The sequence below is a fragment of the Pleuronectes platessa genome, chromosome 19 (assembly GCF_947347685.1).
Source record: "Pleuronectes platessa chromosome 19, fPlePla1.1, whole genome shotgun sequence".
NCBI lineage: Eukaryota > Metazoa > Chordata > Actinopteri > Pleuronectiformes > Pleuronectidae > Pleuronectes > Pleuronectes platessa.
Window position 1 is genome coordinate 18,179,793 of NC_070644.1, and position 17,926 is coordinate 18,197,718.

The following is a 17,926-nucleotide window of genomic DNA, read 5'->3' on the forward strand; positions in this document are numbered from 1 at the left end:
ATTACCTCTTACCTTCTCCAAGGAGGATAATACTTCTCATTATATTAGGAAAATAAAGTCGTTTAGCAAAACGTAATATTACAACTTATATTTTCCTAATATTATGTATTTATGTATTAGTTTTGATGTTATTATAATGTTTTTTTTGTTTATTCAAAAGCCCCTGAATGCATTTCCTCAAAACTTCCTCAACGGATCGGACATGGGCCCAAAATAGAAGCTCTCACATTTGGACATGGATTTCCCAGGGAATAATGCATGGATGGGCATATTTCAGGGACTGAGATCTAGTGAGTGTTTGCAGTTTGGTGCTTCTTGATTGAATTCCAGGGGACCGCTGGGCCTTGGCGGAGGTATGTGCTCAACTGAGTGCCATTCCAGGATTAGCATTTGAATGAAAGCATCACTGCTCTTCCCTCACAGAGCGGCTGCCGAGGATGCAGACCTGGAATGAAGGGAATTTGATAAATAAATGAAATAAAATGGTTGGGCATATTGTGAAAGATGAGTGTTGTGTTGCGGTTGATTGTAGCTGCACAAGAATAAAACTGCCAAGCTCACACTGTTTGAAACTGTAAAATATATTTATTCTGTTGTAAAAGGAAAAAGTGGTATCGCTGCTCATTTTGCTGTTTGGAACCAACACTTGTCATTTAACGTTAAACAAGTTGTTATTTGAAAATAACGGAGATCTGGCACAATTTAAGGAGATTAGTTAGAGAAGGGTAGGAGGGTAAGAGGTAAGGAGGGTAGGAGGGTAGGAGGGTAGGAGGTAAGGAGGATAGTTTGGAGGATGGAGACTTGTTTCCTCACTGATGTGAAGGTCACTTCACTCTGCTCTCTGAGACTTTCCCTCTCCGGGGCTACAGACCAGTTCTGGAGCTTAAACAGCAGAGACTGAAGTTTATAATCCAGAGCAGCAGGTCAGTCCTGTGGCACATCTGCTCACTGCACACAACCCAATTATGTGATTTTTTGTTTACTTCTCACTCACTGATACTGATTTGAAGGATTCTTTCTCAAATTTTACTATGGGTAAAGTAACTTTTCTAATTTAACATTCATTAGAGACACCTCTAATAACAACACTCTTCAGTTCAACAGCACTACAAGCTTAAGACTCTCATCAACTCTGTAATGAAAACGGGTTTTGACCTTCATTAATGAAGGATTTATTAAAGGGCTGTTAGATAGATAGAACAAACTGCAATAATGGTTGTCTGGCTTCCTCCCCAAGTCCAAACACATTCAGCTTGAGACACTTTAAATTGCTCGAATAGATATTAATGTGAGTGGTTGTTTGCCTATACTTCATCCCTGTGGTACCCCCTTCCCCCCCCCCCCCCCCCCCCCCCCCCCCCCCCCCCCGGCTGGCCTGTCAGCTGGGATTGACAGCAGCTCCCTCTGGGACCCTCAGACGATAAGTGGTGCAGATGATGATGGATGGATATTGGAGGAGAGTGGTAAATTTGACTCTGCTAGGAAACACACAGTGGTGTTCTTAACCAGGGTCCCCCCCCCCCCTCCCCCTCCCAAAACACTGTTAATAATTAAAGAAATGTCATCGAGTCTCTGGAAACATATTTTCAAGGTATGTGTCAAGTTGCTCTGTGTCGAGATCTAAGAGGTGTCTACACTGAGGCTGTTATTTGGGAAGAAATATTGATTTTAAATTTGATTTTGAACTTGGCTGCTCATTTACATAGGTCATAGACTTTATCAGATGTAGACTGTGAGGAGTTGCATTGATTCCTGCGCTCCTGCAGAGAAAGGACAGCTTCAACTGTTTTTCACAAAAGTTCAGTGAATAGCTCAGATTCTCAAACTGCACTTTGAAGTGTTATGCTCATTCAGCTCAAATCTCTGAGTCTCCAGTCTTCATTTAATTTAACTTCAAACTCACTAATAACGTCAATCAGTCATGTGTTACTTCTGTTCCTCTTTTTACAGTGTGCTGACCTGTCAAAAGAAAACTCCCTCATGTATATAAACATATACATATATATATATATATTTCTCATTCTACACCCTTGGCAGACAGCCACCTGAGAAAGCCATCACTGCATCGCCTTCCTCGCAGCTTCCTCTCAAAACTGATGTTGTCTCTCATTCGCTGAGCACAGCCATTAAATTGATTACCTTTTTTGGAAAAACCCACTCTCTCCTTTCACTGCCAGAGGAATGTAAACAGAACTCGGCTCCGTTTGGCAGCGGGAAATACATTTCACCGTTATCAGCTTCAGTTGTTTAAATGCTTAAATTATTCATAGGGAGGTAGAGGCTTGGCCTCATGAGATTAGTGCGACTAATTGTTCATCCGGTTTGAATGGAGGAGTGAGGCTGGCTGAGCACCGGGATCCAGGATGGTTTCTTTAATGAGAAGAGAACGTGACATTCAGGGTCTATTTACAGAAATACTTCTAGTATACACTCAGCATTAATGGATACTTCCTTCTTTGCAGGTTGGTGAAGTTAGAGGGATATTAGACATCAGATTGGAGAAGGCTTGGGCTTCTGAGGTTTCCCGAGTATATTCAGTAAACGTCATATAAATCCTATTTTCAGTGAAATAATAAAACTCTAGACTTCCCTGGTAACAAAAGCATATTTGAACAGCACAACAATTCACAATGTAAAAGTCAGCTAGACAGTATAATACATAAATATTTTTTTTTTTTAAAAGAGTGAGAGTAACAATTCAGTTTAAGAAATTAGAGGTTATTTGAATGAATACAAAGCACAATCTTGTTCTCTGCTACTAAGTGCAGCCTCCAGCACAGTTCATTTTTTAAAGAGAGACACTACAGCCACCAGGTGTATGACACTCTGCTTCCCTTCACTGTGAGGACACAACGATGAAGGCGTTTCAAAGAGAGCGATGTCAATGTTAATCTAATTCCCCCGTGCTGTGTAGGGCTCTGCTAGAGGAGGCTGGAGGATGCCTGTGATACCAGGGGCTTGTTTGGGATAAAAGATAAGGTGGCTCCAATTAATCAGGCCGAGCACTTAGAGATGGGGAAATGGAATTTGAGATGAGCGCTTTTGTTTCATTAACTTATAAAGCCTGTGGGTTTCTGACAGAGACACACGATGGATTCTTCAAGTCAAGAAGAGGGAGAAAGTGGAAAAAACTTTAGTGGAATTGAAATGGAAAGACAGGCCCTGTGGCGTCAGGATATTGACGTGGACTTTGCTAGAGTTGCTGAGAAAACAAACCAAACAAACTGGTTCAGTTTGTACATTTAAAAGTTTTGGAGCATCGAATAAATCTGTTTGCTGCAGGTAATTATTGTTCCTTTTGGGACTGACTTGAGTCCTGCAATAACAACTGTTGTGTTGTGGTGGAATCATGGATCTTAATGGACAAATTAGGTATTTTTAGGGGATTTGTTTTCACGAATTAGTGCAATTTGGTGCATTATTTGGCCTTTTCTACAGTATGGTTATGTCCTGGCGCTCAGAAGGATTTCTCTCTGGTTTGACAGTGAATAAATTCAGTGTAGCCTCTGAACAGAATCCAGTGAGGGACTGTATCCCCCACTCAATATGTTTGTGTAGCAAACTGTGGTCTCTGAGGGCAATTTCTTGGAGACAGGGTTTGTAATGGGAATGTTGGTGGGGAAACTTGAGACTCGCTGTGGGAGCTGCTCCCTGGTGCTACCTGGAGCACATCATTTCTGATTGAGAGACTGTGAGGTGTGTTGCTGCGCGGTGCCAGTCAATGATTTTCTCTTTAAGGCGAGGTTACCAAGGCTGGGCCATGATAGGAGGTAATGAGACAAAACTGGAAAAAATGAAAAGCATCAGAGGAGGAGACACACGCTGCACAAGCTGTACAGACTCCAACCAGGCAACACTGCTTTTTGAAGGGTAGACTTTTTATTCACCCTTTAGCCTTTTATCTTATTTCATCATTTTATATTAGTTTAAAATGTGTTTTGTAAATAAACTTGGCTTGACTTTTTCCTATTCCAACATAACCATCTCAAAACTAAATCATCATGATATTGATTATATCATATGATGGCTAATGACTGGTTAATCGTGTAGCTCAGTTATGTTATTGGTTGCAAAAGTTAAGGCATCACTACGCTATATGATGACATCATTCCTATCATATTTTACGTTGTGATACAATAACGACTCTATTCTCGTAATACTTTGACATATTCATTAAATCTCAGAATATTTTTTCCTTCAATATGGCGCTTATATGCGTTGAATTTATCATATGACATCATATGATGGGGAATTATTTTTCTGAACAATATCCACTCTATATTCTCCTTCTGTTATTTTCAAAAAATCTGCGAAAATGTGATATTTCCTTCCATATCTTTGTTTGCCTTGACTTTTGACCTTTGGCAGTTCAGCTCCAAACAGTAGGGAGATACGCTCCAAGGTTATATTCCTTCCAAGTTTCCTTGAAATCCTTCCATGCATTGTTGAAATGTGATCACACACACACACACACACACACACACACACACACACACACACACACACACACCCACATACAAACACACACACAGAATCAAACTATACAATGCAGCAGTTGATGCATTGTGAGCCTGCCAAGGAGAGCTGGACGTCCTGCCAGCTCTGCCACAACAGGTGAAGCCCCGTATTCGTCTCAGGAGGTTGTATTTTCTTTTCGACCACTGGAGCAGCAGCAGGAGCTCACCTCCTGTGAATATAAAGGATAGGACGCTGGAGGCCGTGAAGTATTTCCCGTTTTAGCAGAAGCATCTTGGCATCGATTCTCGTATTTTCAGCAGTAACTTTTCTGTACTTTCAGATGACCAGAGACTGAAAAGAGGTTTTTGTGTTATTAAAGTGCCACGAGGACGTTGATGGATGGTGCGCTGCATGTGGACTCTGAGCCTCAAGGCTTCTTGTGCATTTGATCGCATCTGTTATATTAAATGTACCAGTGTGGCCGTTGAGTGACAGCGTAGGTTTGGAGCTGTCGGATGTTTCATTTAAATACTTGCTGCACGGAAAAGCTTTCTCTGGTAAGTGGTGAGGAGGTTCTGAATTTTAATAGTCTTCATTTGAGGGGAGTTAAATTGTTTGATTTGTTATGTACAGAAAGGGGAGTTACTGATATGTCATCTGGAATATGCGCTGTTCTCATTTCCATTACTGATGGATGGTAATGATGAAGGGCTTTCTCCAGCAGCTTTCTCTCTTATGCTGCCAAGTTCTATTCGTATTTGTAATGTTGTACTGTAAGTAAAGTATTTTTTAACCGTGTTGTATTTATGTTTCAGAGATATATCATATGTGAACACAGGCTCAAACTGTTGGATCACACATCATCGTAGGCAGCTGGAAAGCTCAGTGGGTAACGTCACTGATTTTGGTTACAGGAGACCATTAATGTTACCAGATCACCTCAGACATGGGAGCAAATATAAATAAGTCCCTGGTCGCTCAAGTAGACAAGTTCTGCATCAGGGGTTGAGGAGCGAGGGCAACCTGATGAGAAGTTGGCTACTAGAACAAGACGGAGAAGTACTAAGGCGGAGAACATGGAATTAATAGAACTATTAAAGCAATGACACTATTCAAGTAACCCCAGTTGCTGCATCCATCCCCAGGGAGCGGCTCCAGCAGACATGAGGAACAACATCCAGGTCTCTGTCCAGGAGAGAGCATTCCTATAGGAGCAGCTCAGGTCTGGTCAGATACCGGTCAGAGCGTGGTGAGTCCGGTGTGGGGACCTTAGGTAAGACTCCTTAATGCTACCAGCCGGCCTCAGGATTAAGAGTTAATACACCGGCTCTGAGGTCTGCGTCAAGGGTTCGGCAACCAGGGCAAACTGATGCTAGAGAGATACTCGAACAAGACATTCAAGAAAACATAGAATCGATGGAAATATATATATATATCCAATAATTGCTTGAGGACACACAAATCTAAGATAGAGAACACTACAAATTGACCTGCAGAAATGAATTCAGTGAAATCCTTATCTGAGCATTTAGCTCATACACTTGTTGATATTAGAAAAAGACGGCTGCCAGCAAGTAGACTAAACCTTGTTATCATATTTACAAATTATAGATTATTCCCTGAACGTTATAAATATGTATTAATGTAAGGTCATAACAGATGATGCTGCACCTGCAGAATCCCGGCTCTCTGAGGTGCAGCTTTGTGACTCGTCTGCAGGATTCATTATTAATAAATGTATCAGGGGTTTGTGAACTGTGTGAACTGTGTGAACTCTCTTCCTCTTCCTATCAGATTCTGACTCCCACTGATAGAGGGAGAGCCGCCTGGAGGAGGCTGGATAATGCTATCGACAGTCTGCACAGGCTGTTTCAGCCAAGAACCAATCGTTACTGACATTTGTCCTCAGTTGATGTGATTTGATCTGAACTCTTTGCATATCTCCAAGACAAGTTTGACAAGTGTCTGTAGCACTTTCACTGTAAATGTCTGTGTACGACAAATCAGATTGATATTGATTCACGGAGCTGAGGCTCATCAAAAGCAGAGGATTCTTCAAGAAAAGATTATTGCTTTATGGAAATTTACCTTCACCCGATAAGGACACACAATGATGAACTGTGGAGAGGAATGAGATGGCAGAGTTTCTATAGACACATAATCTAACAGGTTATTAACGGATGGTTTCTTTCTTTACTTAGTTTCCCCATTATTTATTTTACTCCTCTTTACACCTTGTTTTATATTCCTGCGTATTTTCCAGAATTCGAATGTCTTGTTGGGGAGGATTCCTATTTTATTATTTTATAATTTATGTGTTATTAGTCTTATTATTATTGTACAACATTTTTGACTTTATTAAAAGTCTTCTTCTTCTTCTTCTTCTTCTTCTTCTCCTTCTTCTTCTTCTTCTTCTTCTTCTTCTCATCATGATCATTGTTATTATTTTTAGTACTTGAAAACTCTATCTATTGAACATATCTACGAAGATATGTGACAATAATCATCTTTATCTTTGTATCATGAAAACATACAATTTCTTCTACCTTAGAAATACTCTGAAATACTCTCATCCTATCCACCTTATGTGCCTTATGACTATGTTGTACTGTGTACTATTTTTGGAGTACGAATATGAATATGTTGCACACTTATATGCGTAGTTATTGATTGATAACTACAACTATGAGTTGATTTAGATTTTTCTACATGAGAATGGAGCTTCCCAGCAAAATGTATACACATGATTGAAAACCTATTTTTTTTAAATATACTCTATAGAGTTATGAATAATTATCTTTTATTGAATTTCAACACATTCAATATGACTTTTCATTCCTGATCATTATCTTATTATTAACTGTAAGTGATTAAACTTAATTATTAATGTATTTACATGTATCTACATGAGTGTGGGTTCATCTCTTCTCCCTCCACCTGTGAACAGTAGCTACCAGGGATTAGTCTGCACCATCACCTGGACAAACATGGCCAGTGTCCAGCACATAGACTGGACCACAGGGGACAGGAGCTCAGTGCGCATGCGTCAACTGGAGCAAAACAAGGAAGTTGACGCAGATGTTCCATGGAAGAGAAACGTCTCGGACGAGGAGGAGAACTGACGCGTCTTCTCCGCGCTGCACAACAACAACAACAGGTACATTGTTTACAATCTCACACTCGGGTCAGAACGCGACGAGCAGAACAGACGAGTGTCAGTCAAATCTGCGTGTCCACGTCACAAGAGCTCGCTAGCGCAACTTGTGACAAGCTAATGCTACAAGCTAATTAGCTAGGTAACTCATCACGTCAGCTGTTTGTGTTTACAGTCTGTGATTCAGACCGTGAACACGTCATGTGCACAAGGTCAGTACTGCAGCGAGCTGTCTGCTTCCGGTAATTAGCCTGAGCCCAGGTCGGGATTCAGGTGAAAGGTTAAAGTGCAGGATCGATCGTTTTCATTTAGTTTACACGTCCATTCCCTAAAGTCAGTGTTTTATAGTTTATAACTTCATGGGGACATATGGTTCAGTTTTCATACTGGAGCTTATTCACCTTAAATACATGGATCTGCATTATAACAACAATACGCTCATACACTATACATGTCAATAACAAACATTCAGTGGTGAACTAAATAATCAAGATAAGACTTTATTCTTCCCCAAAGGAAATTATGGTGCTAAGATTATACAACAATAGATAATAAAGTAGAATACGTGAGTAAAACCATAGAGAATTAAGTCTAACATATAAGTGGACATTGAAAGAAAAACATAAAGTGAATACAGACTAATGCAGAACCAGTAGAAATGAAAATGAAATAATAAATCAAGTTACGCAGCAGTGAAAATAATACTTCAAAATCAAAGTACCAGTCAATACTACTACTAATAACAGGAGTAATTAAAACATGAATACTATTGTATTTTATAAGAAAAAAGCATCCTGCGACACATACAAACAATATAAAAAGTATATGAAATGTTTTAAAGGGATCTAAATAGTTACTTTCCATTTTTAAGTGCTTTAGAACTTTGTTAAAGTAAAGTGCAGTACACATAGTGTTTAATATTATAGTTTAGATTAAAATGTAAAGTATGCATTGTAAAAAATTACAACCAGGTGGTAAAGAGAAGAGAATTACTTGCTTTATTCAACATGTGAGACACCAAACCTAAAAGGATTCTAAAAAGTTGACACCACCCTGACAATTTCATTTTGGACTAAAAGTTCAGTTCACTCTCCAGCTGAAACCAATCCAGGCGGATGTTATTGAAAAGCTCCATGTGTACAGCCCTCTCGTAAAACTGCACATTATTAATTTTCAGGTCACATCAACACATTTCCTCCCTCTACTTTGCTAAATATGCTTTATTCCCTTGATGCAGCTCTGCACCAACTGGGCTCTCGGCATCGCGGGGGCTCGTGGTGGGTTGACGTGACAGCTGCCAGCTAAATAACAGTTTCTTAACGCTCCTGGGTGCTTTGTTTAAGCAGGAACAACAGTCTGTATTCATGGGTTTAGTTCCCCACAGGGGCGGCTTAAGAGCAAGGATGCACGGAGCCAAAACCTGCCAATATAAACAAAACCTTAGGTCTCACGTCCCTGAAGGGCAGATCAGCGATGTTGTATTTTTCTTGTTTCCTTTTCTGCTTGTGGGTGGATCTTATGGAGTAATGGAGGAATGACAATTTGTCCTATTTATGAGTAAATTGTCTCTAATATCGCTGAATGGCTTCCGTGGAATACAAACGAGAAATAAGTACATAAATAAGTAGTAAAGAAATGAATGTGACGGGATCGTGATGATTGTGTCTCTCTGTCCAAACAGCTCCTATGTTAAAATGAAGGCAGCTAGAATCAACATGTTGGGCTCTGCAGTTTCCAACGCCAAGGTCAAGTATTCGCGGCTGGCGGCTGATGAGGACGGTTACATAGACTTACAGGTAAGGGACCAGTTCCTCTAAAAACCCTGACATGTGTCATGCGGCTCTGTGGTGGTGGTAATTATTGTTATTGTTACACCAGCCTGGTAATTACCAAGTGATTACCAGGCCACAAGCGATGGATTTGAAATAAATCCGTATTAATGACTTCCTGGTTATGAGCCAAAGCTTCTTGTGCCAAAGCATCTTGTGGTTGAAGCAGAGGACACATGACTAACCGCCTGCGAAAGAAGCAGCTCCAGTTTAAGATCTATTTCTGTTTAACGCTAATCTTCTTTCACTTTGATATTAATTATAAAAGTGATGCTTCTTGTTTGTGAGCACAATCTTTATACCAGTTATATCAGCTACTGACTATAAACACATTTTTTCCAGTTTAAGAAAAGCCCGCCGAAGGTCCCATACAAGGCGATCGCCCTCGCAATATTCCTCTTTCTGATCGGCTCCCTGCTCATTATCTTCGGGGCCCTTCTTCTGTCAGGAACCATAAAGGTGGAGGTGAGTTGGGCCACAACATCTTTCATCTCAGAGTTGATTTTAATGGAATGTGGTTTAAAGATGTCCCGACAGCAGCATATCTAATGCGTCTTAAACTGCAGAAAATGCCGGGCCGGGCCACATATGAATAGTGGGAAGAAGTCCAGCTTTATTAACAGTCTGTGTTCCAACCACGTAGGAGAAGCTACGGTTGGCTTCAGATAACACAAAAACATGGTTCGTGCTTCTACATATTTTTATGAACATTATATTCCCTTTCTGCAGCTGGAGCCACTCTGGAACTTTAAATCCGTAACTATTTAATCATAGAAGAAGAAGAACAAAAACAAAAGTAACTTAATATCCATGTTTTGCTGTTTGACAGTCTTCTGCACTCACTGCTGCAGTGGTTTGATATCCAGCTCTAATTTTTTGACAGAGAACCAAACACAGCTGTCGAATATTCAGCTGCAGCATTAATTAAAACACTCAGACTGCAGTTAATCTTGTTTTTAAATGGCTGTAATTAAACAGTCATCATGACATTTTATTGCTTTACTCACAGTTTTCCGCCACACTGCGGTGTTTTGATTATAATGATTTTGATATTTCATACCTCTGGAGAGTCAACTTCGGCGGATTCCCCGCGGTGCCTTCTGCTTCTCAGATCTCACACTCCATGTGGGAGACGACAGAGCCATCACATATTATATTTGTAATTATCAGTAGGAGGTTAATGGGAACGTTTTTCGCAGTCTGCGGATTGTGTTTGCTGAAAATTTGATCTGACATCAAGGCAGCTTCAGCGTATCTGAGCCGTCTGGTTGCCAGTTAGCCCACGTGGGTTAAAGAGGCATATCTAATACCACAGATTACACAGGCCTCCAGCAAAGCATGGTGAAGAAATGGGACACAAGCAGTGTCTGCATATAAAGATAGAAACTAATTAACCTTTCACTCTACTTATTAATGTATGCTAATAACAAGCCGCATAGTAAATAATTGTATTTTGAGAATCAGGGGGTCAGTTTTCCCTCAATTAGAATAAATATATGATTGTGATCAAAGAAATATTCTGCATTAATTTTCAAGGCTTTATTAACTTCCATTGCTGCAGGTGAACTCTACTATGATCCTGTTTCATATGAGATTTACATGATTTTTCAAATTCTGAAGCCCTTCATTTTTTATTTGGGCCTTTTACCTCTTTGTTTTTTACCATTTAAGTTTTTTCACTGGACTTGGACTGCTTAACTTTTTGATAAACACTTGAAAAATCTTCTAAAACTTTTGATTGATAGATCACATGACACTTAACTAGTGGCCTTAAAGCTTCATGAATATGAGGCTCGTTGCCATGGTTCCTCCAGGGGCTGAAGTAACTCGGTGCACAAGGCTGCCATCTGCTGGTGGAGATACACACATCACCTTAGTGTTGAGCTGCTGTGTGTGTGTGTGTGTGTGTGTGTGTGTGTGTGTGTGTGTGTGTGTGAAATGACTGATGATTTACATGGAGGCAGATCTAAGACAGATGAAGTCATCCTGTCTGTGCGCCTCCTGCTCGCCCTTTTCCTTCCCAGGATTTATGTGTCGTGCTCACGGGCGATGTGGAGATAAGTGTGTTAAAGCCCGCTGAGTTCATTACACTTCCTCCAGCATCTCATTACCGTGTCCACTCCTCAGTGTTTCATGTCTTTGTTGAGCACACGATGAAAGGACATACTAGTGACTACATAGTGAGTCACACACACACACACACACACACCTGACAATCTCCTGCTCTTCTTTGTCTTCAGCATCCTGACCGCACCATTCCTGTCATCATCATCGGGCTGCTCGTCTTCCTCCCTGGATTTTACCATTTGAGAATTGCCTACTACGCTGCCAAAGGATACCGGGGTTACTCATACGACGACATTCCGGATTTCGGGGACTGAGCCAAACGACGGCCGCTCATTGGTGGAGAATCTCCCCCCGTTGGTCAAACTGCATCCTGAGACTGTTGCCTGCTGTTTACTTGTTTCTGAATGTATGTAGCAAGATGAAAAAAAGACACAGGGTTTGTGTCTGGTTGCACAGACAATTGATTTGACCTGTTTTTGCAACTCATTTATTCACTGCTCTATATCAACCTCCATGCACACGCTTCTCTTAGAGGCTGTAGAGCTTCAGGAGAATAGAATCTCCACAACGCTGCAGCTACGTTTTACTGTTATTCAAAAGGTCTCACACTTTCAAGAAACAAAAACAAACCTAGGATCAGTGATGACACGTTATTCTGAGTCGACACAGATGCCTTCAGCTTACTACTGCTAGAAAGTCCTCAACCTGGAGGAGTGATCGTGACTGCACAGTTGATAAGGTTTATCTTAAACAAATATTTATTTGTGATTGTACTCTGTATAGTATCATTAAAAAGCTTGGGAGGTTGTATTTCTCCTTGAAGGATTGTATTTGCCGAGCTATCCAAAGAAGTTTACGTTAAGTACAGTATATTTTTGAGAGAAAAGTTTTTCTTACTGTTTGTGTTATTGCTCGTTGTGTATATTTCATTTGATTTGAAATGTCAGAGGAAGATGTATTTTTTTCATCCACTTGCTTGATTAAAAAAATCCAATAAAAGCTGGAATTTGATATTTGATCGCAAATGTACTTGTGTGTGTTTATATCAACTATCTGAAAAACAATAAAACTATTAAGAAGTCAATAAAAGGGGCTAAACACATATATGGATAATATAACTTCATTTTGAAAACATAGATGCAAAATATGATTGTATACAAATAAAACTTTAACCAAAAGCTAGACTGAAAGTAAATATTTTTTCGATATGTTGATTAATAAAAGTTTATTTTGACAGTAGTGTGACCCTTCCTCTCTGCTTGGTGCCAGACAGCAGGTTAAGGTAAAGGACACCCTCTTGTGGCTACCACCGATCCATCAGGGGGATTAAAGGCAAAAAAAAAAAAAAAAAAAAAATAATTAAACAAATCTCCTTTTCATCCTCTGCCTGCACAAACAAACTCTGTTATTAAATCTACATTGGCTCAAACATTAAAGAGCTGATGGGACTCTGATGTGGTTTGGACCTTTTGAACACAAACAGGAACTGGAGCGGTAGGGGAGGGATGAAGGGAGGGAGGGAGAGGAGGGAGGGAGGAAGTTGGGGGAGGTGGGACTCTGGAGCTCCGTGTGGCCGCACCGACACTTCACACTCACCTGTACCTGAAATGAACACCTGTTGCCTGGGGCTTTTCACCGGGAGAGGCGCTCATATTTCAGCAGCTCCACAAAGGAACAAGGCCCATAGTTGTTTCAATTCCTCTGGACTCCACACACAGACACACACAGACAGACACACACGAGGAGGATGCGTTAAGAGAAGACCGAGCTCTGGATTTTAAAACATCCAGGAACTGACTCTGTGCTACAGGTAGGATGAGCTTTAAAATTAAATTAAAAGCTGTAAAAGTCAGAAGTTAATGATTGTGAAAAGTTTCCTGCAGCTTTGAAAGGATGAGAAGTTAATGTGCTGAGCTCACACTGTGGAAACGTTCCTTCCCAAAGCCTCTGAACTGTGTCGTGCATTTAAACGTCAGTATAATGAAGTTTCTATGGGAGCTTTTCATAATCATGTGAAATGGGAACCTGACAGAAGTGAGTCTGTGGAGCTGGAACTTCTCAGGACAGTTCAGACGGAGCTGTAAAACGATAATAATCCCAATAACATTTAATAAAGTCCAATATATCTTCTAAAATCTGTAAGTCAAGAAAAACCTGCTGCACATATCATACAGTGTCTATTACAAAGAATTGGATTGATTCCATAACCCTGTCTTTATATTTGAGCAGATTAAATACGATTATTCTTCTTTCTGCTCCTTTTCACTCGAGATTAGAGATTTACAGTTTGCTCTAAAGTTGTTTTCTATCGTAAAAAATATATCGCATGATTAGAAAACCAGCTGTGTGTATATAATATACCTCTTGCTTATCCTTTATATCAATTTCAAAGTGTTACTAACAAAATCTTTGCTCAGAAGCAACAATCTGTATCTAAAGTCAACACTTTTTATGAATTAATGTATTTGTTTTAATTATGTTTCTGGTCATATCGATCTGCTTTAATTCAAAGCCTCCATATCTTATTCAGGCCTGTGTGTATATGATTCATATATCTGATGTTGTTTTTACCCCCCCCCCCCCCCCGACACTATGTGAACTGAAACTAGTGGAATTGATTTCTTGTATTGCTTGGTGTTTTCATTCAGATGAATGCTCTTTGAATTGAGTTGAATACTCTTTCAATGGTCTGCGCTACAAAGAGGAGCAGAGGCTGAGTCTTTCATTTCGTATCCTATTCACTACGTTACACTCTCAGATACATATTATTTATTATATGAATTCATGTATAACTCACCTATACGATCGTATAGTATTCAGAGCCAGGGTCAGAACACATGTCGTCTTCTTGCTCTGTTGGAGTCCGGAGTCCATCTGTATCTCACTGATTTACAGCAGAGATATTCTCCCCATACTTCCTCCTGACGTGGTTCAGGGAAGAATCATGTTTTAGTTTTACATTTCCCATAAAGCTTTGCATCATAGGGAGCTGAGTGGATATATGTTCTTTCTTTTTTTGTGAAAGCCAAGGATTTGCCCGACACCCCCTAAATTAAAGAGAAGCACTTCACATCGAGCAGACAATTACCTGCGAAACCGCCATTAAGCCCACACCAGTGATTCTGCCACTTTATCCCAGTTCACTGCACATGGCTCTGTGTGTCGAGATCGAGAGGAAGCTCTGAATCACAGCTGCAGGATGAGTTTGACAAAATGAAAGGAGACATGATGATCTCTGTGATGAATCATCTGGGAAACCTCAGTCCAACACGGGGAGTAATGTAAAACACTAATTGGCAGTAATGTAAAAAAAACTGCCCTCTTACTTTTTTTTTAAAACGCCTGAAAAGTTGGCTTCAGATGTTAAGTGTTCCTTCTGTGTCACTCATGACTAACACGGTTACACACTAATGCAGATGTTCAGCAACACTAGCGTTTGAGCCGCTCATCCACAAATCATCAGTGTTTTAAAGCTAGAACAGAGATTTTAACAAACGTCCTCTAAAGTGCACGTTTTCAACAACTCCGGTTTCTGTGTTCTGTGTGTAAAACGAAGCTTTGCACATATTGCTTTGTGTTATGAACATGAACCAGAAACTACAACAATAGCAGTTGCATACTTGTGTATCTACGTTTGGTTTCGCAGTGCTAGGTCCAATTACAAGTTGTCTTTCTTCCTTTGTACATGAGAGATCATTGATGTAGACAGTATCGCCACCTACTGGCCTGGCATGCTTCTTTTAAGTTGTTTTTGTGTTCTCGTCTGTACGCTGACATCTTGCGTAGATCAACTGAAAGATGAGCGCAGGACATAAAGACACAAAAACAAAAAACATGTATGAATTGAAATACTATAATGAAGAATGCCGTCATTCATATATAGCCGATTGGGGAAAATTGTTTTTCAGGGCCTTTAAAGCAAAGAGGTTGAACATTACAGGAGGATTACACCATCTGAATATCGAGTTACAGCTTCTGTTACACAACGAGGAAACTGGAAACAGGACTGGAGTCACACACCTTGGACATGAGTCACGAATCCGACAACTTTAAACTTGACCTGATTGACTCATTATTGCTTGGTCTTTTGAATTGAAATAACTTAATGTCGTCTTGAGCCCAAATATAAAAATATAAAAATATAAAAACTCAACAACTTGCAACAATCCGTCAGCAGAAAGAAGGTTATTAAAGTTTGGCAGTGTAGAGCAGGAGACATGATATCTTTCATGATCAGGTTCTCATGTTAAGTCTTATGTTTTAATTTACTAGCTGCAAAAAAAGTTCTATTTGTCTAGATGTTTATATAGGACTCGAAATTCAAAGTCTAGGACCTCACCTCACTTCTGGCGTGTTCTCTCTTTTCCTTACTGAAGTATATGGAACAGAACAACAAAAACATTTTGTCCTTCCTTTTCTTCCTTCTCTTGGATACTTGTAAAATTATTGTAAATATTTGTACCCTGAGCGCGGAGATGGATTTTAAACCTCTTTCTTTTCCTGTTATTTTTTTTTTTTTGGTTGCTCTGCTTTTAATGTGTCCTATTTTCTCCTAAGTGCACATCAAACTGAGCCAGGCGGGCGGCTGCTATTGTGAGGGAAAGCTTTTGTCAGTCAAACAAGCAGACTGGGAGAGAACCTTGTGTTTGGCCGGACAGTGTGTGGTTAGTGTGTGTCGTCGATGTCATGAAAGCAGCTTGAAAATATGACGATGACGTTTTATAGAGTCAGGGACGTCTACTTTTGACTTCCTGTCCATTGTAGAGCTAGGTGCAGCTCTATGCTGTCGTTGCCTTATGATGCAAGGCGGGACACAATGTGTAGGAAGCTCTGGTATCTGGTCGTCTTTCCAAGTCAACATCCTCTGCTTTCTATGTTTACTGCACCACATCTTTTATTCAGTTTCGCATTTGTCACGTAAATCTTCATCAGTTTCCTTCTGTATTCTCACGTGGACTCACTCTGACATTTTACTAGGGGACTGGCAGGAAAATTTTTTGGAAAATGTAGGGAGCAGCTGACTTGGACATTGTGTTCTCACGTACATCCCTTCTGGAAGCCTTCAGGAAAAGCTCCTTTATCAGGTTATCAAATGTATCAGGTTCCTTTATCAGGTTATAAATATCTTATCACTATTGCATAGGCTGCAATTAAACTTTGATTTATTGCCTCAATGCTCACAAATCTAGTGAGGATGCATGTGCAGACATGAGGCGGTACAACAACACACAATGAGTCATCACTAGGAGATCAACATGAACATTTGAGTATCTCTAACTAAAACTGAAATGCTAATTCCACCTGTTAGCTAAGAGCAGTTAGCGCTGACAGCTGATAGACACGTGGCTTTGCATGGAAAATTAATCATGTTGTGTGTTTTTTCCTGAGGATGAAAATTCAAAAATAAACAGCACAGCACAGTGATCAATAATATGGATTGTGTATTGACACATGGTTACACCGCCGTCATCTCTAATGTGAGGCTCTGCATTAATGTAACACATCAGACAATTACCTGGTGTTGCCGTCCGTTATGTTGCATTATTGTGTTTATTTTGTCAATGAAGTTGATCGACAACATCAGCTTAATTTGACTTTACTCTACATTAACATATGCATATCACCCAGAATGCATTGGTGTGCCTAGGGTACTGTATTGTCTGGAAACAGGAAACCCATCTCTCCTGCAGCTCTGCATGACTGTGTGTTTTATGTTGTGCCTTTTGGAGCATTTGGGAAGTTTGTCTTCTTTCCCCTTTCGCTGTGATCAGAGGTTAATGTCCAATTTAGCTTTGCTGGCAGATACAAACAGCCTTGAAACAGGCCTAACCCACTGACCAAGGACATGTTCTGAGTGCATACACACACACACACACACACATACACACACTCGAATGCACAACGGCGATACCCATGGGAAAGAAATGGAATTTGAACAGAAAGCTAATATGTAGGAGCCCCCTTTATCTTTTTTAGTTTAAAGTGCGGTGGGGTAGGGGGAGAGCAGAGCTGCTGATAAATCTGTGACTGGGCCTCGGTTGCAATTAATCAGCTGGTCCCCATTTCTCTCCTTATGTAGATGAAAACGGCAACTGCCCTGACTTCCAGCAGCGTGCCCGCCACTGACATTCCTATTTCTGTCAGCTGATAAATCGGCAGGAGACAGGGCGCTTTCTTTTGGTGCGATACCGGCTCATTTATTTGTAGCCTTAAACATTTTTTTTCCAGATTGTGCCGTCGTCACCAATGTGCTTATGTTTATGCATGTCCTCAATGTCAGAGGGAGGAAATGATACGTCGGAGGGAAATGTCTGGAGACCATCTGCGTTTCCATGGTGGAGCGTTTCACCTGTGCAGGCCGTTTCATTCCGGCAGCTGCTCTCTGAGTTCCTGCTCCAGATTTAATGACACCAAATGT

At 40.4% G+C, this 17,926-nt stretch overlaps 2 protein-coding genes across 2 annotated transcripts in view; both read left to right on the forward strand.

Annotated features, from left to right (window-relative positions):
- The first annotated feature begins 7,483 nt into the window (after window positions 1–7,483).
- On the forward strand, window positions 7,484–12,526 carry LOC128425273 (transmembrane protein 230). Its single transcript, XM_053411817.1, has 4 exons — window positions 7,484–7,615; window positions 9,294–9,408; window positions 9,784–9,906; window positions 11,682–12,526. Exons 2-4 carry the CDS (start codon window positions 9,307–9,309, stop codon window positions 11,820–11,822), a joined length of 366 nt encoding a protein of 121 aa, XP_053267792.1. The 5' UTR covers window positions 7,484–7,615; window positions 9,294–9,306; the 3' UTR covers window positions 11,823–12,526.
- A 516-nt stretch (window positions 12,527–13,042) lies between these two features.
- igsf9a (immunoglobulin superfamily, member 9a) overlaps window positions 13,043–17,926 on the forward strand; it is a 43,593-nt gene continuing 38,709 nt past the window's right edge. The window contains 1 exon segment of the mRNA XM_053411787.1: window positions 13,043–13,318. The gene's annotated coding sequence lies outside the window, so the exon portion shown is untranslated.

Excerpts from the sequence above, each read along its gene's own strand:
- LOC128425273 (XM_053411817.1), top strand. The coding sequence starts at position 9,307 with ATGAAGGCAGCTAGAATCAACATGTTGGGCTCTGCAGTTTCCAACGCC. Across the intron at positions 9,409-9,783 it reads ACGGTTACATAGACTTACAG|TTTAAGAAAAGCCCGCCGAA; the intron begins GTAAGGGACCAG and ends CATTTTTTCCAG. Across the intron at positions 9,907-11,681 it reads CAGGAACCATAAAGGTGGAG|CATCCTGACCGCACCATTCC; the intron begins GTGAGTTGGGCC and ends CTTTGTCTTCAG.